Below are 22850 nucleotides of genomic sequence, written 5' to 3'. Positions count from 1 at the left end.
GATTTGGACTTGGCCAACAACTGAACTTTTTAAAATGTTATGTCAGGGCAAAATTTTAAGATTCATAAAGATCATAAAGATGCCAATTGGTATTTGTCCATGCACACTCCCTTCTAAGGAAATGGCCTTGCCTTATAGCACCTGATATCTTGGCTATTACGTTTTTATAGCATTTATATGAGGTGTTAGCCCCTAACCCAAGGATACCAGATCCACAGGCTGGCTAGTGACAGATGGTGTGACCTGGCTAGAAAAGATAAAAGGGGTCTATCAAATACTGGCTCTGGTGAATTTTACTTGAGGATTATAAAGAGAATGAAACAAGTAGTATGGCAGCAAAAGCTGAAAAAATGCCATGAGGCATATAGTGTTTGAGACATAGCAAGTCAACACCACATGAAAGCCTAAATCACTAGTATTATAAGTCAAGAAAGGAGACTCAGAAGACACAGAAATATTCAAATAATTCATATTACATTTCGAACTGTTCAAATTATTCAAACCTCCGTCTTTCCTTTTGATGAAAACACACATATTTGTCATTTAAAAGAAAGATCATTTTTGAAAAATTTAAATTGAATTTCCACTTGTTCTTCAAAAACTTCCCTTTTGTTTCCTTTTGACAAAGAAATCTTATTTTATTGAGTGTGAAGATAGGCCATCATATTTTCTTCATCAATATTGCTTAATTGCTACTTTTTCTTTTTTTTCATAAATAAGATTTCACTTAGCATATCATCTTACAATGAAAATGCTACCAAGTTAATTCAATTTCTATAAATGGAATTATTCAAAGGCTTTTTCAATCAATCAGACTCAAATGAAGTGGCAGAATTTCAAAGAAAACTTGGATTTGTATGAGGCAAATGTTTCCAAACTATCCTATACGATGATTTATTCATTTATTCTTTGAAAAAATATTTAATGAACACCTATTAAGTACCAGGAACTTGGAATAAGAAGATGAATATGCTCTTTGCCCTCTAGGAACTCATGTTAAATTAGAAGAAATAGAACAGTAAACAACTACTACCATAATACCAAGTTAAATACAATAATAATAATAATGACAATAACAAATGGTTAAGTACAACAATGACAAATAGTATTAGGGAAACACTGAACTGAGGGAAAAGACTTATAGCACAGTGGGCAGGCAGTCCATCACTGAAGCCAAAAGGTGCATAGCATGTCTTAGAGAACTTGGTAGGATATGGAATCTCTTACCTGCAGATACAGCTTAGTTAGTTCTTGTGTGTAGTAGCACGGTTTAGTTGTCATCTTTATGGGAAATCCACATACATGGGGCAGTTTAGATTTTAAATCTGAAAGAAAACTTTTCAACACACTTTCCATATCTACCCTTGGAAAGAACTGTATGGGCTGACTTCTGATGCAACTGAGAGGGTATCTGAACATTGTTAAAGAACAGTGGGATATTTTCTGTAGATAGAAGACAGCATTTTTTAATGGAAGTAAAACGGTCTTAAAATAGTAACTGCTAAAAAGGCACATAACTAAATCCTAACTATTTTATATATTGCTTATTCCATGTTATCCAAAGCTATAGAGAACGGTTACTCACAGGAATCTTAACTGCTTAAACTTTAACACTCACAATAAAGATGACTCACAGTACCCTTACTATATGGCTTTCTACACAGACTGGCAAACTAAGATTTATAAAAAAATGATTTATAAAAAAGATACTATGACCTTTATAGATTATAAAAATAAGTGTTTATAGTAAACAATAAACACGCTGCATCTCCAAGAGCAGTAAAAATTCAGTACAGAGAAACAACATGTATAGATTGTATTCAAGCTCTGAAAGCAGCTCTTTGAGAAAAGCAGTTACTTTTTCTGATGAAAAATATTCGGAAGACTTGGAATAATGTCTTAGCACCTAATGAAGGGGAAAAATTGATACCTGTCAACCTCAGCTGTATATTATGATTTGGGTTAGGAAATGCAGAATACAGAAAGAGAACATTAGGCTCCTCCCTCTTCCATTTGGAAACTCCCCCTGGTCAGAATATAAAGAGACAGAAATGGTGAAATAAGTACTAATTAAGATGGAAGAGTTTCACCTGAGCGCTGTGTGCTTTTTGTATGTTGATTTTTAAAAATAACATTAAGAAAAATATTTTCTTGAATCAAAGGGGTGCATTAAGTGCAACTCAAATCCTCTAAACTTTGACCGTAAAATTAAATACCCTAAAAAGAAAATTTCATTAAATAACTAATTCTTTTAATTCTACCCTTTCAGTAATATCCAGCAGGCCACAGGAGGGAGCCCTTGGCTAAGGAGAAGCCTGCAATTATTTTCTTACTTTCTACTAGGAATCATGTAAACATCTTTCCTATCTACTCTAAAGTTTCTTCTGCTGTCTAAATTGTTGCAGTAGTGTTTAAGGGGAAAAAATATTTTTATTAAGCTCATCCTCAAATAAAAATAGCAAAATTCTAAGGAAAACGAAAAACACTTATTCAGATAAAAATAAGTAGAGGGAAAGTAGCTTCATTTGAACTTAGAGAAGGTTGAAAATGATGACATCAGGGCAGGAGTAAGCCTGTATCATAAGGTGGGCAGAGAACATATATAAAGGATACGTGAAGATCCTTCTTCCTATCATTTTGAAGTAGATGCTGCAGTATATTTTAGTTCCACAATTTTCTGGAAGCTTATAGCTATACTAAAAATTAAGAACAAAGTTGAAATTCTCCTGAGAAAGCTAAACTTAAGGTTAAATTACAAGAAGTAAAATCAAATAGCTACTAATGTAATATATGTTTCTATTCCTTACCAGGTCATCCCAGTGCATCTGGAAATCTTCATATGAGTGAAAAGGACAGTCAGGGGGTATGGTGTGAAGAATACTTATTATTTGTCCCATTTTCATACTATAAAAGATAGAGGTGGTGAAGTATTATGAGCCAATGCTTAGATACAGTTTAACTATGTGATCTGGAAAGCATTCAAAAATTTTAGCAACTATCAACACATAAGTAATAAGCTCCCAGTTCTAAATTAACATTGTACTAAATTCTTAACAACTAGAATTGTTAGAAAAAACTAAGTTGAACTGATGCAAACAATAAGCCAGTTATAAACACAAACTAATGAATACAGTGTTGCCACACAGAGGTATGCCTGGTAATTGTTACACTTTAGGGAAAAGTCTGTTAAGAGCTGAATCAATCAGAGTCAAATCTTGTTCCCTACGTACCTCTTCTTGGCTTCAATGACCAAGGCATTGTGTGTATGCTGCTTGAAAGTTCTTTTGCCTAAGCAGGTTAAAATTTCATGCCAATAGTCATATTTATGTTAATAATAAGTCATTTTTTCCCCTGAAGACAGTACAAACTTAAAACAGCTCATATCAAATGATAATGAATCATTAATTATATGTACAAGTTTATAATATTCTATTGATATTATAATAGTTGTAATTTTGTAATGAGATACCTAGAAATTTTACTGTTTTAAAACTAGGTCTAATAAAAATGTAAATGTATATCAGAGGCCTTTAGAGTCATGCACTTTAAGATTCTCTCTCTAAAGTGTACTGTGTTTATGTGGTCTGTTTAGCAGAGTTTACCAAATAGAGTAGCATTTTTGGCTTATCAGTATAGTCCCAGGTACTAATGTATACACAGTAAAATGATGCTCTCCCTTCATGGCAGTTTGAGGTTTTTCAAGCTGTTTGCTGACCCAGAATGGGGAGCTGTTTGAGTTCTTGTTTCTACTTGTTATTGTCAGATTCTAGGCTATATATACATTCCCACTTTTAATCATGTACTTGCCTATAGTATCTCCTCCAGGTAAAAAAAAAATTGTTAAAACTCTTACGTAAATTAAAAAAAAAAGTAGATAGATATTTTTATTTTTTTGGCCACATCCAGTGGCATGTGGCATCTTAGTTCCCCAACCAGGGATCGAACCCGTGCCCCCTGCAGTGGAAGCGCAGAGTCCTAACCACTGGACCACCAGGGAATTCCCAATAGATAGATCTTTTTAAGCAGTTTAATTGAGATGTAACTCACATACCATACAATTAATTCACCCATTTAAAGTATACAATTTAGTGGTTTTTAGTATATTTGCAGATATGTGCAACCATCACGTCAATTTTATTTTTGTTTATTTTAAACTTTTTTGGCCATGCCACGTGGCTTGCAGAATCTCAGTTCCCCCAACAGGGATTGAATCTGGGCCGAAGCAGTGAAAGCCTGGAATCCTAACCACTAGGCCACAAGGGAACTCCCACCACAGTCAATTTTAGAACATTTCATAATCTCAAAAAAACAAAAAATGAGTTGAAATAAGGTAGTTTTTTGGTTACAGTTTTATTGAGGTATGATTGACTCTCAATAAACTACATATATTTAAACTGTACGACTTGGTACATTTTGACCTATGTATGTACCATGAAACCATCACCACAATCAAAATAGTAGACATACTCATCACTCTTCAAACTGTCCTTGTAATCCCTCCAATTCTTCCTTAGTTGGCATTTTCTAGATTTTTATATGAATGGAATAATATAATACATACTATTTTTTTGGTCTGGATTCTTCAGTCATGTTGTTGTGGTATCAATATTTCATTCCTTTTTATTGCCAAATAATATTCCATTGTGTGGATATACCACAGTTTGTTTACCTATTCACTTTTTAATGGGCATTCCAGTTTTTGGCTATTACAAATAAAGCTGCTGTGAACATTTGTGTCTTTTTTTTTAGATAAATTTTAATTTAATTTTAATTAATTTTTTTATACAGCAGGTTCTTATTAGTCACCGATTTTATACACATCAGTGTATACATGTCAATCTTTGTATGGACATATACTTTCCTTTCTCTTGGGTAAACCCCTAGGAGTAGAATGGCTGAACTGCATGGTAGGTATATGTTTAACTTTTAAAGACACTGCCAAACTGTTTTCCAAAGTGGTTGTACCATTTTACATTCTTCCCAATCATATATAAGTTTTCCAGTTCCTCCACATTCTCATCAATATTATATCAGGCTTTTTAGTTTTGGCTATACTAGTAGGTGTGTAGCAGTATCTTATTGTGGTTTTGATTTGCATTTTCCTAATGACTGCTAATGATGTTGAGCATCTTTTAATGTGCTTATTTGCCACCCATATATCTTTTTTGTGAATTACTTGTTTAAATCTTTATTTTTTAATTGAATTGTATATTGTTGAATTGTAAGAGTACTATATTCAATATATTATGTATTCTCAGTAAAGGTGCTTTGTTGGATATATGTTCAGCAAAAAAAAAAAAAAAGTAAATGTATAACAAAATTATTTTAGTAATTTGGTGGCTTCTGTATGACAATATTGTTTCAACACCTTTTTAAAGTGATAATTCAGTTTCAAAAATTCACAAAAATGGTTTATACTTTTGCACATATCAATGTTGAAGCAAAATAAGAGACAACTACTATCTTGAACCCACCCTAGATATTACAAATTGAAATCTTACCTTGGCAAAACGTAGCACCAGTTGCTCAAAATCGAATGTCCCGCAATAACATCATTCTTGTTAGCTTCAAAATCCTTTACAATACTTTGAGAAATATCAAATTCTCTTAGCTTTTAATAGAAATAAGATTTTAATGCATAAGTCCTCAAAAGAATTTGGCAAACAAAAGGAAACATTAAACAACACAGATTTATTACACAGTCAGTTATGCATTATATAGTTTCAAAGGCTATTACACTGAATCATACATAACCACTTTACATAATATAATCAGTGTTACCGCTCACCCTGTTTCTCCTCTATACAGTATATCAAATATTTCATGCTTTCCCTCTTATCTTCCAAACCCAAACTCCTATTTTGTACTTATTTGAACTGGTTTTCAGTTTCTTTAATTATGTTAATTTATAAGAAGTTGAATCTCTGTCCAAAGGAAGGTATTTACATTTTGTCAGAATAGCATCTTAACTAAAGTAAAAAAAAATTTTTTTAACTGGAGGATGTGTTAGGGAGTTACACCTCTATCTGGTCTTTTGGAGGGGAGAGAACAGAGCCAATACTCTCACTCTCCTTTTGTATCCCTTTTTCATGTCTTGGAATGCTTTTTTCTCTGGTCCTCAGGTGCCCTGTCTGTAGGGTATTTAAGCCTGTAGGCAGCCAACAACTTGCCACTTACAGTTTTCTCACCCTAGGAAGTGTGGGGCATTTTCTTACAGTGAGACAGAGATTAGACAGACCTCAAGTGAGGTGGAAAATAAAATATTAATGGGTGAGAGGACACTGTATTAAGATTAGAGAGAACGGTTCACAATCATTTGCCCTTATCATCCATCTTTTGGGAAACAACATTCTAACTTTATTGCCTACTGCTTTTCAATGAACTCCAGCTAACCTGGTCAATTTCTTATTGCCTGGACAAGTCATAAGCATTTTAACAATGCACTGGCTTAAAGCATTGCCCCCACTCTGATTTATCTGAGTTCTACCAATACAAACCTTACAGGCCTAAATCTAGACCCTTCTCCTCCACATTCAGTGACTTATCCTTCTCTGAATTTCCATTGCATTTATTAGATTAATAGAAATGGGGAGCAGGGCAGAGCAAAAAACCATGGATGTAGGAAGAGGAAGATGATAAGCACTGGTCATGTTGAAAGGACACCAAGAATGAAAAGATACCTATTGTGCTGTACACTGGAAATAAATCTTGTGCTGTGATATTCTGTGCTTAAGAGATTAGTTGCCTGAGCTGTGTGTTAAGAAAAAAGATGGTCAGTGCAGGACTGGCTATGATTGTTAGAAAAGACTGGCTGCAGGTGGATGAATAAATTGTTTAAGGGAAAACAGAACCTGAAATCGAATTCAGAGAAGGTGGGTATCAGTTCCAAATGTTTGCAGTTTATGAGTTCTCACATACATCTACTTACACAGCTTGAGTTTATATCCTTCTGAGTATTTTCTACACTATTCAGGGACTCAAGGCAATTGCTGCAGGGATCTCCATGATACTAGCACTATGTTTATATTGGTCTTTCTCAACTTAAGAGTTTTCTGAAGTTATTTACTTAACAAATATTTGTGTCCTTATGTGAGCAAACCCACATAAGAAGGTACTCAATAAATATCACTTCCTCCTTATAATGCCAACCTAAAGAATTTGGACTTTATCTTCCCTAGGCAACACTGAGATACTAGAGATATTTAGGTTGGGGACCTCTGTTTTAGAAAGAGAACTCTGCTGACACTGTGAGGAAAAATTAGAGAACAAGAAGGAAAAATGCTGGAAACAGGAAGGCCAAAATGGAGACCATTTTAATAGTTCAAGCAAAGGAAAGGAGTCTAAATTAGAGCACTGGAAATGAAGACAGAGAGGAAGAGAGTTCAGAGACAAAGGTAGACTATTGAAGAGCGACTGGATATAGCAAGCAAGAACCAAAGATGACCCTGAAGCCTCTGGCTGGGGGACTTACTGGCTGTTGATGCCAGTGACCAAAAGAGTAAATTCAAAGGAGGAGCAGAGTTGGGGCTGGGGAGGGTGACAAGTAAATAATTCAGTTTTAGACACAACTGAGTCTGAGTACCATTAGTACATTCATGTGAAAGTATCAGAGAAAGGACAGACAAGCTGAAATTACACAAGGATGTCTGGGAGGTATCACTGTATAGGTTCACACCTGGAATGGGTGAGCCTGTGAAGGAGAAGAAAAGAGGGCTGAAAATGGAACCCAAAGGTTCCATTTACAGTGTGATAAGCAACATTTACACTGTGATAAGAGAAAGATGAGCCATGAATGAATGGAGGAGATTCTGGGGAAAAAATACCAAAACAGTTTCAGAGAAATCAAAAAAGGAGCTGATTCAAGAGAGGAAAATTTTGTCAAAGTTCCAAAGGTTTCAAATATGAATTCCCTCAGATATCTCCTTTTTCTCTGAATTCCTAAAGAAACATAGTTCCTATAACAATTATTTTGATACTCTATTGCCAAAAAAACTGCGATTCAGTTGTTGTGTTTTTTACTCAATACTTATTAGGTATGTACTTCTGTAAGGCTCTTTGGGACATAAAAATTTGAGCCAAGGAACCCAAGGCTAGGTGAAGGAAGTATGTAGTGTAGTAGAAAGAAGAGAGTGGAAGGACAAAATCTAAATCCTGAATCTATTCACCTTTATGACCTACAGCAAATTACTTAAACTCTGTGTCTCAATTTACTTATGAAGTAATAACAATAGCCATCCTTTATGAACCTCTACTATGTACACTTAATGTACTTTATCCCATTAACCTCCTAACATTGTATGAGGTAAACATCATTACCTTCAATTTACAAGAGATCCAGGGCAATTAAGTAACATGCCCAAAGAGGCACTGCTAATAAGTGCAGAACTGGGGACTTTAATGTAGTTCTAAGCCTACAGTGAATTTTTTCGGTGTGTGAATTTAACCGGTGCTGAGGAAATGTTCCTTTCTTCTGGTAAGTTGTGTGTGCATGCCTTTTCTTCTGACCAAGATAAAAACTTCTGGAAGGAAAAGATGTCTTCCATCAGCACCGTGCACATATACATAATGACAACCAATAAATAGTTGTCTATGGAATAAATACAAATTTGTTTCCAGGTGCCCACTTCTCAAATTTTCCATATAATTAAATGATCAAGGCAAATAGCTTAAGATTACATAATGCTATTCTGGAATCTATTCCTCATGTAACTGTGGATTCAATTATAATCGCAAAGCATCCACCAGTAAAACAGCAGTTTATGCATATAAATTTCTTTTTAAACACTTAACTGTCAGGAATGCATTATTTTAAAGTTTAAAATAGTCTAAAATTCAATAAATGAGTAAATTATTGTTTCAAATACTTCTTGAATCCGTTTAAACTCTAAAGATAAAGGCTAAAATCCCATTTCTCATAATGAATTATGATAAACTGTCTTAAAATTTGCCTAGATAGGATCAAAGATCAGAATTTAGAAAACTACAATTTGTAGCCCACAGGAGTTAAAGAGGATATAGAAACAAATGTCACTTAGTTCAACATATAAATTAGTCTTCCACTCCACTCAACCTTCCACTCATTCCACAAATATTTACTGGAGTGACAGGTACTATGGTAGGCTCTGATGATAGAAAAATCCATTAAGACACAGGCCCTTCCTTCTAAGACTTCTAAGTTTAATGAGATAGTTACATGGACAAGAATATGTGATACACGTGGCCAGGGGAGCACAGAGAGAGGTGAGTCTTGGGAGTTGTGTAAGTCTTCACAGAGGGGTGATATCTGAAATAAGCCTTGAAAGACGAGTGGGAAGATGAGCCAGAGAATGGACATGACAAGCTTGGAGAACAGTATGAGCAAACACGTATAAATATGAAAGACCATGTTATCTTTGAGAAACAATTAGTAGTTTGGCTACTTGGAGAGCAATGATGGGGGAGATGAATTTGGGTCAACTGGTATATTATACTAAAGAGTTGAGATTTTATCTTATTGATAATAGAAGCCATGGTAGATTTTTAATAAGGAGAGTGAAAGTGTAGAAGATGAACTAGAAAGGAGAGAGATGGTTAATATCCTCCTCCTCACCTTTATTCCCCCCTCCGGACCTATAACCAATACTAGATTTTGATAAAATGAAAATTCAATCCAATTATCTTTTAGTATACTGGGAACAAAGGTAAATAAGGCAGGACCCAGACTCTCAAAGAAATTACAACTTAGTAGGAACATAGACATGTATGAAACTAATTTTTATAGCAGTCTGGGGGTGAAAAATGACATATCAAAAGTATAAGCAAAGTAAGATTTAGAGGAACTGATGAGCAATTATAATTTAGGGAATCAATTTAAATAAACTGAACAAGCATCTGTTGAGTGTAAATGTTGAACAGAAGAGAGGAGCGTATCGCCCCCATTTCTGGTGTTTGCTTCCATGTCGAGAACGATCTAGTAACACATATTCATGATGTAACTCTCCTTCACTCACCCCTCCCAGGGCAGATGGGATGGCTTATCTGGTTGGTAAAATTGGGACAACTCCTACCTCGTCCTCTTGGGAGCTGGCCTGCTGGCAAAGAGTGGTGTTCTGTATTCTCTCAGTCATACTGGGAATGGTGCCTGATCTCCCAAGTGAATCTGTGGGTTTCTGTTACTGCCATAAGTTTGTGGGTCAATCTACCTAATTCTAGGGTTCAGACAGGTCACATTCTCCAGTAGCTGTTTTTCTTTCTGAGTAATAAACAGTGTGACCGTATATCTGTTAAAATAATTAAAATGAAGACCAAACTTGAAAATTCCTTAGGCAGACAATACCAGTTAAGCTACAAAGGCAAAACCTAATTTAGCTTATTCTGCAACACAAGCAAAATTTAACTTAGATTATTTCTTGTAAATGCCTCCAAAAATCATAAATGAACCACACTGTTTTCCAAAGTGGTATGCTACAATAACTTTTAACCAATCCCCTGTCATTTGGAAACCCCACTGCTATAACCAATCATTATAAAGATTAAACAGCTTCCACATTTTTGCTATATAAGCTGTCCTATAACAACACACCTCTAAGCTTCATTCCACTGTTGGTTTGAAGACTCCCAGTTCACAAACTATAGCTTTATGCACAATAAACTCTTAATAAATACAATTTTGATTGATCTGCTTTTAATTTTTAACATATCCCAGTTCATACACATTGGGCCCGTATCCCATTGGGTTAGCTAGTGTCCCTTTCACTCTCAAAAGTGTTCATTTTGGATGATAAATTATATTCTCATCCTAGTAATAAAGGTGGTGTTCTGATCTCTATACGTCATACTCTTCTTTGTCATTCTCTAATTGGTTCAAATCTCAGATATATAAAACAGAAGTATCATCTGTAGAAAATTCAAAGGGCAGTAAAACAAAATACTGGTCACTAAGAAGCTAATTATAAGGCAACTTGGAGATACAGAAATGAGTATAACTCTAAAAATACAAATAGGGGGACCTCCCTGGTGGTCCAGTGGCTAAGACTCCGTGCTCCCAATGCAGGGGGCCCGGGTTCAATCCCTGGTCAGGGAACAAGATCCTACATGCCGCAACTAAGAGTTTGCATGCCGCAACTAAACATCCCGCATGCCCCAACAAAGATCCTACGTGTCGCAACTAAGACCAGGTACAGCCAAATAAATAAATAATATTAAAGTAAATAAATAAACAAAAGTACAAATAAGTATGTGAGCATGGTGAAGAGTAGTGTGAAGGTTTAAAAGAGAGTGAGAGATCACAGTGGGTTTGGAGCCTTGGGAAGGTTCCTCATCAGTACCAGATATTCATGTTATGCCACCCATTCTGTAACAGAGAAGAACAAACCTGAAATATACACGATGGCCCATTCTCAAGGCTCTGCCTCCCAGGTTTGACCTTTAAAGGTGTAACACTTTTCCTTCATATAGAGATAGAAAGTTGTGGAACAGAGAATAACATTTGTCTTGTTGGAGGTTTACAGGAACATCGTGACCTGACCTACATGGACAGCCGCAAGAACAAAGGATTCGGCACGGAGAAGTTTACAACAACTAGCCACACCCCTCCCTTTTTAGTATAAAAGAAGCCTGTGGCTTACCCGGTGGCGCAGTGGTTGAGAGTCCGCCTGCCAATGCAGGGGACACGGGTTCGTGCCCTGGGCCGGGAAGATCCCACATGCCGCGGAGCGGCTGGGCCCGTGAGCCATGGCCGCTGAGCCTGCGCGTCCAGAGCCTGCGCTCCGCAACGGGGAGAGGCCACAACAGTGAGAGGCCCGCATACCGCAAAAAAAAAAAAAAAAAAAAAAAAAAAAAAGCCTGAACTCTAACTCGGGTAAGATGGGTCTCTGGGACACTAGCCCACCAGTCTCGGTCTGCTGGCAAGTGACTACTCCTTGTCCCAACACCTCATCTTTCAATTTACTGGACTGTCGTGCAGCGGGCAGTACGGGCTTTGACTCAGTAACAGTTCCAATTATTCATATTCAGGTCAGCTTTCCTACTGGCTTACATAACTCTTGAAGGCCAGAAAGTAGATCCTATTCATTTTTGACTTGTCTATTGCCTCAACATAACAGGTAATCAAAAAATTATAGAGAAATGAATAAAGTAGCATTTGAGCTGGCCCTTAAAGAATAAGCATAATGTACAGCCAATCAGAGGGGCACTCTAAGCAAAGGAAGAGTCATCTGTGCTATAAGTGGGGTATCTCAATCTGGACGCTACTTACAGTTTGGGCTGGAAAACTCTTTGTGGGGATGGGAATGGGGTTGCTGTCCTGTGTACTGTAGAATATTTAGCAGCATCCTGGCCTCTAACCACTAAATGCCAGTAGCAACACACCCCTCCCACTTTGTGACAGCCAAGTTTTCTCCAGACATTACAAATGTCTCATGGGGAACAAAATCACTAATTTTGCCCTCCACCCTTCTCTGTTGAGAACTACTGTCATAGAAAAAGGAAAATAACATTTACTGAGTTACCATTAATGTGTAAGATTCTATGCTGGGTGATATGAGAATCAGCAAAATAAAAGACATATCCTTCCACTAAGAAGGAAAAAACTGTTATGTGTAAAAAATAGATGAGAAAAAAAAGCTTTAATAATGCCAATGGGGGGTTATTACATTTAGTATGAGCTGAAATAGCATTTTTAACATTTGGAGATGAAAGAAGAGGCACGAAGTGGTTGCCGAGCCAGGGCAGGGTTGTGGAGTCTTGAATGCCACCTAAAAAGATTTTTGAGCAAGGGAGTAATATAATTAGATCTGTGTTATACTGACAGAATCGTGTTTTCTTTGGTAAACAGATTTAGGACAATATCAATATACCAAGCATTTAATAATATGGATTTTGATAATAAAAACTTTCTTATCACTCTTCTTGTTAAAAATTAAAACCTCCTAGCATATCAGTAATAATAATAAATATATTAATTATATAGTAAGTATAGTAAGGTTAATTATAGAAATAAAATATGTGGTACCTGAGGTGGTGGCAGTCTGATTGTGTACGCTTCTATGCTTAGACAAACTTGAGTTTCTGTTACATTGATGTCTAATACTGAAAATAAAATTATTAACTGTGAACTTTCCGGAATTATTACTCTATCCTATCAAATTAAGTATTTTAGTAACAAAAGAAATTAATTTAACTCAATTTATTCAAGTTGGAAACTCAGTTGAGAACGGATTTTTTTCACACATGGTAAAATTCAAATAATCACCATATAATATTTGATGGTCTATAGATACGACATCTAAAAGAAGACAAAAGCATATGTGGGTACGTAATTGTAGGGTAGGGTTACAATAAGAAAAATGAGACATCCCACAATTGAGAGGAAAACTCAACAAAATACTTTTTAGAAATCTGACATCTATTATATGTGAAAGATGAAGGCTCTTCTTAAATTAGAAGAGGAACCAGGCCATGCTTTTTTTTGACTTCACTAGTCTTACTAACAAATGTCCTCAAATATACTGGCAGATATATTCCAGATCTTTCAGAGCCCCAAGGCTTCTATCTTGCTTTCTTGTGATTAAAATTACTCATACAAGTCAGATAGTGGTACCTGGAATAAAGCACGAGGGGGCTTCGGGTGTACTGGTAGTGTTATACATCTACAATTTGTCAGTTTTGCCATAGAATATTACATTCAGTAAAACTAGAAGAAAAAATTCTAACACATGATTGAGGAATTTTGCTCTCCTAAACTGTTATCTTTAACCTCTGACAGCTGTAGTCTCCTGACAGTGTTTGGGGATGGAACTAAATTTAGGTAATGAACCCGTTCATCCAGACCTAATGCACAGTGACTGCCACTGTCCCACTTAAACATAAAACCAGAGCAAGGAGGGCAAATAGGCTTCAGCTTGAAAGTCAACTCAGAGCAAATACTCTGTGGATTATAGGTGCTAGTCTGAGATTTAAGGCTATGGCCAAATGGTAGTACAAGCTACCATGACTGACAATAATGTCTCCTTGGCTCAGCATTTCCCCCATCTGCTATCTCTGGACTACTATTTAGGAACATGTCTACCTGCAATACAACCATGCACATCAATGAAAGAATCAGATTAAACCATATTGTCAACTGTGTGTTTTAAATCATCTGTGTCTCTTTAGACAATCTTTTTTTTTAAGAAGAAAAAGAATCATGTACTCAAAAGAAATAAAGTTTTTACTTACAACACTACTAAAGAATTCTTATGATATGGCTATGGAAACTATACTTTATAAATGCCTGCAGAATTAAACTCCTTTTTGGTCACAGTGTTCTTTAAGTAGAGAAATTTAAAATATAGCTTTTATTCCAATTAAGAGAAGTGAATTTTTTTCTTATGTAAGTAGAATGTATATTTTGAACCAGAGGTGATTTCCTGAGTAAAACTGTGATTGTAACAATATATGATTAAATTCTGATATAATCTAATCAAGATTTTAACAACCTAACCATCTGTACCATTCTTTAAACAACTGTTATTATATTAATGTTTTAACTATTAACTTACGTATTTTTACTTACCAACAGCACTTTGCTTTCCCATCTGAGAAAGAAATTCTCTTCCTTAAAAAATTCATAGGATATGCCATATCATTAAAACTTATAAATCATGCTTAATATAACCTTTTTATGTAAAATTATCAAAGCTATGGAAAATGCTTTAAAATACAGTTTTAGGGACTTCCCTGGTGGTGCAGTGGTTAAGAATCCTCCTGCCAATGCAGGGGACACGGGTTCGATCCCTGGTCTGGGAAGATCCCACATGCTGCGGAGCAACTAAGTCCATGGGCCACAACTGCTGAGCCTGCTCTCTAGAGCCCAGGAGCCACAACTACTGAGCCTGCGTGCCACAACTACTGAAGCCCATGTGCCTAGAGCCCGTGCTCCACAACGAAGAGTAGCCCCCGCTCTCTGCAACTAGAGAAAGCCCGTGGAGCAATGAAGACCCAACACAGCCAAAATAAATAAATGAATAAATAAATTAAATGAAGTTTTATATGAATATCTAATGACAATTCAGAGAAAAAATATAATCAGTCAAAAAGTATCTCTTCAATTTAAAGGACAGAAATACCCAGTTCTTCCCTGAAATATTTATTCCTGGTATAAAATATTTAGAAAACAGTTAGATCTCAACAAAAAATTCGAACAGACTTTTGGTTCCAACAATACTGGTAATTTGTGTTCATTTTATTATAATGCTCCATAACTTATATTTATTCCTCTTTAAACGTCAAGTATTCTATAATAAAAACATTTTTTTCAAAGAAACACCAGGAGCCCTCTGGATATAATCCCAAAGTAAGGAGATGACACTTATGTTGAGGTGGGCTTGCTTGAGAATGCCTGGTTGGGGCTGTGCTTTAACAACCATTCCCTAAAAATAATATATCTTAAAATTAAAAACACATGTACACAGTAGCAGTAAGCTAGTTCAGAAAGCTCCAATGACTGAAAGAGATAAAGTCACCTTGCACCAAGAGGTGGCCAGCTTTATTCCAGGCTGGAGCAAGTCTAGCTGTGAGTGAATATGAAAGGCAGCTCTGAAGAATTACAGGAATTACTTGTTGTGGAGCCTCCACCTAAAATATTAAAGCACAAAATATGGGCAAGTTCACAGCAATTGTTATGTCCCTATAAACTCAGAGAAAAATGTCTGTGTGTTTAGATCACCACCTAACAAACTGGGCTATCCTGGATATAAGGTACAGTCATCACTACAGCTAATCCTATCTGGTTCTAAAGTTAAAGAAGTGTTAAAATATATTCACTTTGAAATTATGACTATAATGGGCAAATTCTACCTGCTTATCCTGGCTCAATCAGCCTAAATTTTTGGAGCTCCGGTGCTAGGACCTTAAACTTTACTTTGTATTTTGCTGTACACAAAGGAAACAAGTCCAGAACTATATTGTAGTATTTCTCATTATGGTTCACTCTAGTTCAATAACACAAAACAATTAAATATTTACATGGGCACACATGCAAGCAGCAGAGTATCTCTACTTGTACAGAACTTTTAATGATCAGATGGGAAACTCATGAGTACCCCTAGCATATTGATTAAAGAGGGTTTCCAGGCTGCAGTGCAGGGAGGAGGAATCCTGGAAGAGGCAGTGGGCTCCGTGGGTTGAGCAGACAGAACTCAGAGTCCAGGGAGGCCAAAGAAGCTAGAGTTTGGGGGTTAAGTACTGAGAGAAGAGAGCTGCATAGAGAGAAAGCTCTGAGATCAGCGGAGTCCCTCCTTGAGTATTCAGTTACATATGGAAGAGCACATGCATATGAGGAAACTTCTCAGGGCTGTTTGCTATACAAACGTCCTTACAAATGTAGCCCAAAAGAAAACATTGCCATTGCCTTTGCTAGCATGTAGAAAAGTGAGCGGGCCAAAGATAACTGTCACCCAATAGGTAAAAAGGAGGGAATTATTTCCTACTTTAAGATTCACGAAGGCAGGAAACCATGAAAGCTGGTTCACAGCTTTATCTCCAGAAACAAGTAAAGTGCTCGGTATATTATAGATGTGCAATAAATCTCTGCTGTGATTATTATCATGTAGAAAATATCTATATAAAGAAAAACTGAGCATAATCATGAAGGCTCCACAAGGGTGGGAAAGAATACTGCCTTCCCACAGATTGTAAATGATGGCTAAAACCAGCTTTCAGGTTATTCAAACATTTCTTAGGGAACTTCAAAGAATCTCCAGGTATTGTTGAGATCTTATCATCCTCCTAGAACTTAAAGAAAGCATCTCATCCTGGAGATGACCGAAAACCTCATTAACCCGAACCCCACTAGGTCTAGGAACAGAAGCCAGCAGCGATGCCTGGATGGGCTGCTAGAATAACCAAGGATACAGTGCCTCAGAGATCAATGCAGACACATGAAGGGAGCCCCAGCAAAGTCTCCACGGCCTGAGGAACTGAGACATGACAGGTGCTCAGCTCCATGCATTCATTTTTGTTTCTTGCTAAGATCCAGACACTCACCACCACGGGAAATACAATCTATACTGTTTCGTTCCTCTACTTATTAGCTATATGATTGTGGACAATACTTTCACCTCTCTGGGTTTCATTTTCTTCATCTGTAAAAATGGGGATATTCACTCCTTGGAAGATAAAGATGATAAGTGAAATTATGCCACATAAAATGCCTGCAAGAAAGTACCCAACAAAATTAAGACTCTTCCCCTCTTTCTCTATTAAATGGGCACAAAATAATTGTTCCGGGGAAAAAAATGTTGGTTCTTTCACATGCATAGCAATAACTTATGACAAAGATACTCCAATTTTTGTTTACTGACAAAAGAAGTTGAATACAAAATCAATATAAACAACATCTGGAATTATTATCCTTTTTAAAACTTACCTTAGCTCCATATTTTTCAATATAGGCATTGAGTTTTCCAGCTTTATAAAATGGTATCTATTAAAAAAATCCACATTGATAAGAAGGACTTAACATAAATATATTATGAAATAATGCACTACATAAAGAATTTAAACATTATACAGCACAGCAAAGCAGAGGGCCATCATCTTAACAGTTTCTATGCCCAGGAGAAAGAAGCAGGTAATAATCATTCCCGTCCTGAAATAGAATCTGTGGGTACATTCCAAAGTGAGGAAAGCCTTTCTGGGAGTGACCTGAATCCAGAAACCATATAAATGAAAAGGCCAATAAATTTCATATAATAAATATTTAATACCTTTCTTAATAAACAATAATTTCTTAAACATGAATAAGGGGGCCTCCCTGGTGGCGCAAGTGGTTGAGAGTCCGCCTGCCGATGCAGGGGATACGGGTTCGTGCCCCGGTCTGGGAGGATCCCATATGCCGCGGAGCGGCTGGGCCCGTGAGCCATGGCCGGCCGCTGAGCCTGCGCGTCCGGAGCCTGCGCGTCCGGAGCCTGTGCTCCGCAACGGGGGAGGCCACAACAGTGAGAGGCCCGCATACCGCAAAAAAAAAAAAAAAAAAAAAAAAAAAAACCATGAATAAGGAAAATGGACACAAGTGGAAGATCAAGAGAAAGTTCAACAGGCCAAGGTGTTCCAACTAACCAATGAAACAGAAATTAAAAGAAGATATTATTGATATTTTTAACCTAACAAATTGGCAGATACGCAAAGACTGCTAATATTTAGTGTTTGTGAGGATGTTGAAATATAGGTTCTCTTATACACTATTTATTAAATGTAATCTAGTACAAGCTTTTCAGAGCACAATTTAGCAGCATGTAGATTATAGTTTAAAATGTACTGCAATCCAACATCTAAGAATTTAACCCACAGAAACTACCAGATAAATAAAAATGATATAATTTCCACTTTCTGAAGCATTGTTTATAATAGCACAAGACTAGAAACTCAGATGAGCATTAGAAGGTAATAATTAAATTATTATACACCCATACAATGAAATATTTCACATCCTTAAAAATGAGTAAAATATATATACTGACACAGAACAGGCTGTTAAAGGGGAAATAAAAGGTAAGTTTCAAAATAGTATGTATAATAATCCCATTTTCTATTTTAAATATTTTTGCAAAAATTTTTACAGCGTGTAATATCTTTGTAAGAAAGTAAAACATATTTTTAGATGGCAATTTTCCTCTTACTATTCTTGCTAAGATTAGGGTACTAGAATTTACTAGAACTCTAAAACAATGTCCTCCTTGTTTCATAAATTTTTCAGGTAGAAAAGAACACAAATAAGAGACTTTACTGTCTACTTGTTCACCAACAGCTTGTCTTTCTTAATAGCTATATTAAGGATGAAAAGATAAAAGATGGACATACAACCATAAAACCTAGAAGAGAAATAAAAGGCCTGAAGAAGATTTTGAATGGCTTATCAGCATTGTTATTAAATATTGATTTCACTGGATTCTGGGGAATTAAAATCTCAGAATAAGAGGATTTTCAGAAAGATTTTTGACAAAAATCTCAGGATAATATAATTTTTATAAAGATTCTTGGTACTTCATTTATCATTCCCAGTTATATACAGCACTGGAAATATATTTCTTGTTCTAATTTTACTAAGAAAAAATTTTAATGAAATTTCCAAATTAAAAAAAAACTATTGAGCATGTGGTGGTATGATGAATTGGGAGATTGGGATTGACATATATACACTACTATGTATAAAATGGATAACTAATAAGAACCTGCTGTATAAAAAAATTAATAAAATAAAATTCAAAAATTCAAAAAAAAAAAAAAACCTATTGACCTAAGTTCTTTAAAAACAATTGGAGATTTGCTGGAACAAGAAACTTCTTCTTTTATATTAAATGTAATTCTAAAGAATAAAATATAAGAAAAGGATTAAGTCTGTGCTACCTTGAAAATTATGCTGTAACGTACTTTATTCATTGATAATCTTTATCTTAACATTAATGACAGGGAAAACTAAATATGAATTTAGAGCCACAAAAATGGATCTTAAACATCAGGTATATCAAAGTTAAAGTCTGTTAATGGTTTGATCAAGCTACAACACAAGATAATTTGTCTTCATAAACCATGTTCAATTTGAGCTTTAATTAATACATGAATTAATGTTTATCAATATTGCTCCCAATAATTAGTAATAATACTTTATAAAATGTTAAAATACTAACCGCCATCACCACCCAAATTTGAGTAAATATTTCAGGTACAGGTGATGTCAGGATATCTTGGTGCAAAAACAGCAATTGCCTGTGGAGATGAAATGTATTAGTTTTAAAGTGGACTGCCCACTCTCTGTTTTTCCTTTTCCAGAACATTTAAAAATTGCTTAGTTCGGGCTTCCCTGGTGGCACAGTGGTTGAGAGTCCGCCTGCCGATGCAGGGGACACGGGTTCGTGCTCTGGTCCGGGAAGATCCCACATGCCATGGAGCGGCTAGGCCCATGAGCCATGGCCGCTGAGCCTGCAAGTCCGGAGCCTGTGCTCCGCGACGGGAGAGGCCACAACAGTGAGAGGCCCGTGTACCACAAAAAAAAAAATTGCTTAGTTCCGATCAAAAGTTTAAGTTTCTTCTAGCCAAGGACTGTATATAGATTTCTGTATCTCTCCCCACACTTAGCATATTACCTTGAACACTGTAAGCAATCAGGCAAGATTTGAATTAAGAGAATTATAAAGTTTTAGATATATTAATATGAAAACTTGTCCATGCATCTGTTTCCTAACTCCTTTCATCTGTGAACCAAAATTTCTCTTTAATTTTATTTATTTATTTTGGCTGCGCCAGGTCGTAGTTGCAGCACGTGGGATCTTCGTTGCGGCATGCGGACTCTTAGTTGCAGCATGCAAACTCCTAGTTGTGTCATGCATGCAGGATCTAGTTCCCCAACCTGGGATCAAACCCAGGCCCCCTGCATTGGGAGTGCAGAGTTTTACCCACTGGACCACCAGGGAAGTCCTCAAAATTTCTCTTTTAAAACTCCAATTCTATCTTAAGTATAGACTTGAAAAAGTCTAACCACTGTGAAGAATACAGCTCTTTTAATTCCTGTTTCTTCCATTTCCCCCCCCCTTTTTTTTTTTAAAGTAGTGGTCAGAAGCACTGGAGGAAAGAGTCTAAGGATTCACCCATCAGTGAAGTTATCAACTACTTTAGTGTGAGAACTATTGACTAGATTCTTTTTCTTCAAAAAGGAATTTTTTTCCAAGCCAGAATGAAGTGGGTAGTGGTTTTAGTACAGTATTCAAAAGCCAAATGAACTTACAACAACAATCATTACAATTCAAATTACCATCAATAATTTTGTTGGAAAAAATGGGAAAAACGTAAAAGGGAATAGAGGTGGAAATGTAAAAATTTTCAAAACTATTAATCATCAAGGAAACAAATTTTAAAAACCAGGAGTGTGTGGGGGATTACATCAAAAAGTGAGATGGGTCAATCTGTTTCTGGTGGCCTCATCTTTTCTGGAACTGTGGTGCAGCAGGTAAGTGCTTTTGCAAGGCCTGCCTTTGTCTGACACAACCACATCTCTGCTCTCTCTGTTCCAGCCTCTTTGTCAGTGATTGGAACGATGAGTCAAAACACCCCTCTCTATGGGCATGACCCATGAGGGTGAACAGCAAAAAATCTCTCTTAAGGTTTTCTACTTATTTGTTTCCCAAAGGGGTCACAAGTGAATGCTCAATGGGTATTAAATTGTACCTTAGCAGGAAGGGTACAGACTCCTGGCTGCACTCGAGTGGGAAAATATACAGTGGGCAGGAGAAAAGTTTTATAAATAAGAGCAAAATGGAGGACACCCCAAGAGTGTCTTATTTCTGGCCCCTAGCAATCTTATACGTGTTTGTTCCTCTCCAAGAAATTCAGTTACAGATATAATATTGTTATGTATTCTAAGAGTTCTTTTGTGAATGTCTCAAACAATTTAAGGGACTAATACATGGTGGGTCCTCAGTAATCACAGTGACTTTAGGCTTCAACTAAGCTGTTTTTCAAAGACTATCTTGGGTCAGATATTTCAAGATAGTTCTTGGAGAAATACTCTTGAGAAATACTCTTATATCAACCTGAAAATTTTAAAATTATATTAATCTAAAATGCTTACAGTATCTCCTAAAGTGTTTCATAAACAGTAGGTACTTCATATATATTTATTAATTACTGTCTCTATGTTTTGGGAGCCTGACTTAATTCATCAATGTCTATAAAATATTTAAATTAAAATATCACACAAGAAGCCGCAAATATAAAATCTCAACAGTGAGATAGTCTATCTCAAGTATTTCAAGTCCTCCCCTAAATGTAATTCAATATACCTGATTAGAACAAAACTGGATTCCTTTATCTCAAAATTATATAAACAAATTGAGTAAATGAGTATTTTGCTTTAAAGGAGATACTACTAAAACAGCTCTTAAAGGTCTCAAAAAGTTATAAGATGTGTTTTTTTACCTGCATATCTTCAACTGTGTACTCCTCATCTCAGTATCTGCCACTCCATTACTCAATATTATCCTGACAGCACAGAGTTTGTGTAAATCTGGAAGTGTGATGAAGAACAGTGACTGCTTCCTAGAGTCATTCATACTTTCTTGTTGACTGAATGTCTCAGTAATCAGGCCTTTAAAAATAAACAACAATAAAAGGGTAGCAAACTATTTTACCAATAGGGTTTCAATACCAATCCATTACAGAATATTTGATATTGTGTTAGTATAAGATGATAAAAACAAGTTAGCAAACATCAGCAGTTAAATATCATTCACATTTTACCTTTGAGGTTTTCTAACGATAATCTAGAATTTGGGGGAGGGTACAAGTTTTATAAGGATGTAATGCATATAACATAAAATTCACCTATTTAAAGTGTACAATTAAATGGTTTTTATTATATGCACAGAGTTGCAACCACCACGATACATTTTAGAACACTTTTGTCACCCCAAAAATATAAGCTAGAATTTTAAACCTGCAGTTCTATACAACAAGTAGAATAATTTGAATACAAATAATATAAAAACCCCACAGCAATGTGTATTAAATGTCTACTCTGTTCTGGGTACTAGATATGTTTCTACTATATTGTTTTTATTTAACAAATTCCTTCTAAAGTTTCTGGCTATTCTTAAGTTTCATTTTGTTTTCAGGAAAATGAAATCTTTCCTATGACAAGAATAATTTAAAAAAATCAAAATGTATAGCAAAGTCTTCTGCTGTTTCACGTTATCTCTATAAAGCACTTCAAAGTTGAAGAATATATTTTCATTATCTTACACGAAAGAAAATGTTTACTGAGATCTCTAAATTTTTATCTAGTTTCCTTTCCCACTAATTATCTGGCTTTCAAACTTCTATGTGGGACACATTTTACA

The 22850-nt window shown here is 35.8% G+C and overlaps 1 protein-coding gene across 1 annotated transcript in view; it reads right to left on the bottom strand.

The window, feature by feature from the left end:
- Positions 1-22064, bottom strand: part of C15H18orf63 (chromosome 15 C18orf63 homolog) — a 29720-nt gene extending 7656 nt beyond the window's left edge. The window contains exons 1-10 of the mRNA XM_060118381.1: positions 21931-22064; positions 19647-19725; positions 17387-17443; positions 15483-15594; positions 14534-14575; positions 12992-13068; positions 5502-5611; positions 2808-2904; positions 2614-2696; positions 1228-1411 (exon numbers count right to left, since the gene is read on the bottom strand). Coding sequence (XP_059974364.1) covers positions 1228-1411; positions 2614-2696; positions 2808-2904; positions 5502-5611; positions 12992-13068; positions 14534-14575; positions 15483-15594; positions 17387-17443; positions 19647-19725; positions 21931-22064 — 975 coding nt within the window. The remainder of the gene's footprint in view (positions 1-1227; positions 1412-2613; positions 2697-2807; positions 2905-5501; positions 5612-12991; positions 13069-14533; positions 14576-15482; positions 15595-17386; positions 17444-19646; positions 19726-21930) is intronic.
- Between the last annotated feature and the right edge of the window lie 786 nt (positions 22065-22850).

This window comes from Mesoplodon densirostris, chromosome 15 (genome assembly GCF_025265405.1).
Source record: "Mesoplodon densirostris isolate mMesDen1 chromosome 15, mMesDen1 primary haplotype, whole genome shotgun sequence".
In the NCBI taxonomy this organism is placed as follows: Eukaryota; Metazoa; Chordata; class Mammalia; order Artiodactyla; family Ziphiidae; genus Mesoplodon; species Mesoplodon densirostris.
This window is presented reverse-complemented; position numbering and strand designations above follow the sequence as displayed.